This window comes from Cebus imitator, unplaced genomic scaffold (assembly GCF_001604975.1).
Source record: "Cebus imitator isolate Cc_AM_T3 unplaced genomic scaffold, Cebus_imitator-1.0 Scaffold50, whole genome shotgun sequence".
Lineage (NCBI taxonomy): Eukaryota > Metazoa > Chordata > Mammalia > Primates > Cebidae > Cebus > Cebus imitator.
The window spans coordinates 3,224,064-3,229,266 of NW_016107365.1; the positions used below are offsets into that span (position 1 = coordinate 3,224,064).

The window sequence follows — 5,203 nt, forward strand, 5'->3', positions numbered from 1 at the left end:
CCAGGCTGGAGTGCAATGGCGCAATCTCGGCTCACCGCAACCTCCGCCTCCTGGGTTCAGGCAATTCTCCTGCCTCAGCCTCCTGAGTAGCTGGGATTACAGGCACGAACCACCATGCCCAGCTGATTTTTTGTATTTTTAGTAGAGACGGGGTTTCACCATGTTGACCAGGATGGTCTCAATCTCTTGACCTTGTTATCCACCCGCCTCGGCCTCCCAAAGTGCTGGGATTACAGGCTTGAGCCACCGCGCCCGGCCTGGTTTTATTTTTTGCAGTGGTGCAATCAAAGCTCACCGTGCCCGGCCCAATAATCTTATATACTTAAAAAACTAGCAAGCAAACTGACGAAAAAGTATTTTATTTATAATATCATTTTGTAAACAACCACACTGTGCACTTTTTAATTCAACAATAACAAATTTTTTTTTCTAGGGATTTATAGCAAACCCTATATAAAGTTAATGACAATACATGAGTGAAGATGACTAGGGTGGAATAATTTCTGAAAATGTCAAATTACAGCACTTGATACAAAGACCGATGATAACTATCTGTACCATAAAAATTTACATGCCATGAAACATTAATTTATAATTTTAAATACATAGTAAAACATATTATAAAAAGGATATTAACATTAAATTTATTATAAACCAGTGAATTACTCAGAGAAATATTTATTAAAACCTACTAAAAACCAGTAAATATTGCAACTGAAGTAAAAATTTATAAGTAAACAAAACTATCATTTGTAAGAACCAAGAAGTAAACAAAAAGGCAGACGTTTTCTGACGACCGTGTCTACTCCTTGATATTTTGAAGCAGCTTTAACAAATGTGACTCAATAACCTGTTGAACTAGAACAGATAGGTAATCAAGATTACAGCACATTGACTATATAAAAACTATCAAATTTAACTTATCCCCAATATTTCCCGAAAGTAAAGTCATTTCTAAGCAGGATAAATGCATAGTCTGAGGGCACTAATACAATGCAATACTTTAAAACCTTAAAACGTTGTCACCGAGTAACTGTCCAAGTTATTGGACGTTGTGTCTTGGTTTCTATATTTTTGAAACTGAAGGAGAGTCTGGAATACAAGATTGTCTTAAGGTTGCCCTATAAATAGTCTGCTATCAAAATATGAACTAAATCTTATCAACAGGTTTGCTCTTACCCTCCAGTAACTAATTATTTGGGTTGGTGAAAAGTATAGTAGCAAATTCATTTCTAGACTTTATAAGAATTTATGGACTTTTCCCACAGTTGAAAGTTTATGTCAGGAGTTGGGATAACATGTTTTAGGATTATAGTGATAAAAATGGTTTGGAATACTGGCTTATACTATTACACAGCTTTACTAAGATGAGACACAAGAGTTCCAACATACTTACCACTTCTATAGCCCAAGGCTACAGCTAGATCCATAGAATTATATCCAGAGTCAGTTTCAATTGTTGGATCAGCCCCATTTTCTATACCAAAACAGAAAAATCTACATAAATGAAATGAAAATGTGGATAGGTTTGTCTACTATTGGCTCATGTACAAATAGCTGGACAGATTTTTCAGTTTGGAGAACATTTTTAGGTTAGTCTGACAAAGTACAGAGTACATGGGATACTCAGAATTTACTTCAGTGGATTGGAGGGAAGACACTTCAGACTAACAGCATCCTCTAGAGCAGCTGAAACTCCTACACAATTAAAAACAAAGCAATAGTAGATTCATTTTCTTTTTTTTTTTGACAGAGTCTTGCTCTGTCACCCAGGCTGGAATGCAAAGGTGCAGTCTCAGCTCACTGTGGCCTCCGCCCCTGGGGTTCAAGCGATTCTCCTGCCTCAGCACCCTGAGTAGTTGGGATTACAGGTTCCCGCCTGCTTGGCTAATTTTTGTATTTTTTGTAGCAACAGGGTTTTGCCATGTTGGTCAGGCAACTTGAACTCCTAATCTCAAGTGATCCACCTGCCTCGGCCTCCCAAAGTTCTGGGATTATGGGCATGAAGCCACTGTGCCTGGCCACAACAGTGGATTCACATATGACCCCCCAAATGAAAGCAACAAGGACAAAAGGTCCAACTGCAGGTGTGGGATGTGATGGAGCTGTTTCTCACATGGGCAACTTCATGCTGGCAGGTGCTCCAGGCGTGAAGAGTAGCAAGAGTCATGTATTTAGCAATAGTTAATGATTCTCCTGAGTGGTACCAAGGGAGGCGAGGTTGAAAAAATAAAATCAAGACCTTGCATGGCATTTTCTAAATAATATTCATTTTTATCTGCTTACCTAAGAGCATCTTTACACATTTCACATGATTTCCATGTACAGCATAAAGCAGAGGTGTTCCTCCATTCTGTAAAATGAAAAGGTGATTCAGTTTTTCAGGGTGAGCAAGATTCAAGTAATTTAATGCTGCTGTGAGAAGTTTTACTAGAACTGGACATATAATCATTTAAAGTAATTTTAATATTTTTTGAAGGATACTTAAATCAGAACTAATAATTGAGCATGTGATATTAAGTTTTTCTTCTAGGTACTTAGCTAATTAATTCTTCTTCTTCATTTATTCTTTTATTTACTTTTTAGAAACAGGGTCTCACTCTGTCACCCAGGCTGGAGTGCAGTGGTGCAATCAAAGCTCACTGCAGCCTCAAACTTCTGGGCTCAAGCTATCCTCCCACTTCAGCCTCCCAAACAGCTGGGACTACAGGTGTATGCCACCATGCCCAATCTGTTTCTTCTTTAATAAAACTTACTGTATCTCTCCCAAACCAAATAAATTCTAAAACTTGTTAATTTTAAATTTAGTATCACAGACTTACCCAATCATATTCATTTACATCAACTCCACAATCAAGCAGCATTTTGACAATATCCGTGTAGCCTTTACTACAGGCCAATGACAGTGCACTTTCTCGACCTTTTCCTAAAAGTTGGGGATCAGCACCCTGGTGTGGGAAGTAGAGATAAAAAACTTCTCAATTAGTTTAAACAGGAATATTGTTATTCCTGTCAACAATAATTATAGTTCAACACTAAGCCTAGTAATGTTCTGGGCTTAATAAAGAAATAATGGAAACTTTTACTCATGGGTGCTTTTATTGAGATTGTCTAGATGCCTTCCTTCCTCTGTCCTGTATCAATCTCAACTATCCTTTCTCTCTGGAGTCAAGGCACAGCTCCTCTATGAAGCCTTCTCCTACAAAGCTGACAGTACTTCAGTTCCTGTGGCACTTAGAGGGGTCTGGGTGTTGAATTCTTTCTCACTGCTGCATGTATGATTAATCTTGTCTTCCCAACTGGATCCAAGTTCCACGAGAATATGAAAAGCATTAAACTTTTTTTGGTATCCTCTACCGCTATATCTAGTTGGCTGGAGATATAAAAACTCTACTAAAGACTCAACTGAACTTAAGTAACTATACATATACATTTTCTGAGGCATTTTCCTTACATTCTGAAGTAGGAACTCTACCACAGCTATTTGCCCGTGTGCTGCAGCCCACATCAGAGGAGTAAATCCTTCTTCATCCGTGTGATTGATAACATTTTCTATTTAAAAGAAAAGCAATTTTTGTGATCTAATTTAACAACCACATCTTAATATCACTATGAAAAACTGGCATTCCAAAGAGTTGATTATAATACTCAATGAAGTTCATTTTGTGCTGACTTTTCACTGGTGTCCTATTGCATGTTGTTGTAATTTGTAGTCTGAATGTATTAAAATACGCCTCTCTGTATATAGCTGGGTTCAGATAGCATATTACTTAAAGTATAAACTACCAGACATGACATAATGCCAGGTCAAGCCAGTCAAGAAAACACTGGTCTCAGGATCAGGAGAGCAGAGTTTGAATCCTGGCTCTGTCACTTTCTAGCCATGTGACCCTGGACAAGACACTTAATTTCTTCAATATACAGAATACCCTGCTTACCTTGATGTGTAGTTGGATCACAATAAAAATGAGATTATATGATAGCCCTCAGCATTACAGACATTTATAAACTTATTGAATCTTATTAAAGCTATCTTCTACTCCACAGCTAACATTGCTGCCTGTGAATTTCTCTCATTCTTGTGGTTTGCTAACATAATGTTATGTGGATGACAGATAATGTGAATGAGGAAGTCTGAAATACAGTATCATGTAATTCTACCTTGAACCCCATTTTCTTCCCTAGATTGTCTACTAGTTATTAAGTTCACAGCCTTTTCCCTACATTTATTTAGTAGATTGAAGAAGCCTCCAAATATTCACAAATAAACAGAAATATAATGATTCTTTCTTATAAAAATGACACGATTAAGCAAAATAAAACACTTTGATTGGACTCCCTGTATTCAATACACAGTGTTGGGACAACTGGCTAACTTTTTAAAAATTGAAACTGAAAGTACAGCTAAATCTTTACCTCATTACAACAAAACATATTCCACAGGAGTTAAAGATTGAAACGTAAAAATGAAACCCTAGAAATTCTAGAATAAAAAATACATTTATTTACAATCTTGGAATGGGAAGTCCTTTCTAAGCAGGATATAAAATCCAGAAGTCATAAAGAAGAAAATAAATTTATGTCATAGAAATGTTAAGGCTTTCAGAATATCATAAAGGAAGTCAAAGGAAAAATGACAAGCTAGGGAACCCTATATGCAACATAAACAACAACAAAAAAAGCGAATTTCCTTAGAGTTTACATACCAATATACAGCAGGCAGTTCACACATAAAGAATTCGAGTAGACCATAACTTAAAAAAATGTAAATGAAACTACTCTGAGATGCCACTTTTCGCTTGTCAGATTAGCAAAATTTGGAGTCTGCTAATATCCTGTATCAGCGAAGGCATGGGGAAACAGAAACTCTAGCTCTGGTGTGAGGACACACATCTGGTTATATATATTTATATTTACATAAATTCATATACCCTTTGACCCAACAAATCTACTTGTGAGGATCTGCCCTATAGATAAACTTTAAGTTTTAAAGTATATCTAAACTTTAAAAGAATGCCAACACTATTGTTTCTTAATAGCAACAAACTGGAATCAACCACCACATGGTGGGGAAGTTAAAAAAGAAACAACAGGCCGGGCACGGTGGCTCATGCCTATAATCCCAGCACTTTCGGAGGCCGAGGCAGATGGATCGCCTGAGGTCAGGAGTTCAAGACCAGCCTGGCCAACATAGTGAAACCCT

General features: G+C 37.2%; 1 protein-coding gene across 1 annotated transcript in view; it reads right to left on the reverse strand.

Annotated features, from left to right (window-relative positions):
• Positions 1-343: 343 nt before the first annotated feature.
• ANKRA2 (ankyrin repeat family A member 2) overlaps positions 344-5,203 on the reverse strand; it is a 13,879-nt gene continuing 9,019 nt past the window's right edge. The window contains exons 4-8 of the mRNA XM_037738200.1: positions 3,455-3,556; positions 2,823-2,948; positions 2,287-2,353; positions 1,397-1,477; positions 344-858 (exon numbers count right to left, since the gene is read on the reverse strand). Of these exons, the coding sequence (XP_037594128.1) occupies positions 803-858; positions 1,397-1,477; positions 2,287-2,353; positions 2,823-2,948; positions 3,455-3,556 (432 nt within the window). The 3' untranslated portion in view covers positions 344-802. The remainder of the gene's footprint in view (positions 859-1,396; positions 1,478-2,286; positions 2,354-2,822; positions 2,949-3,454; positions 3,557-5,203) is intronic.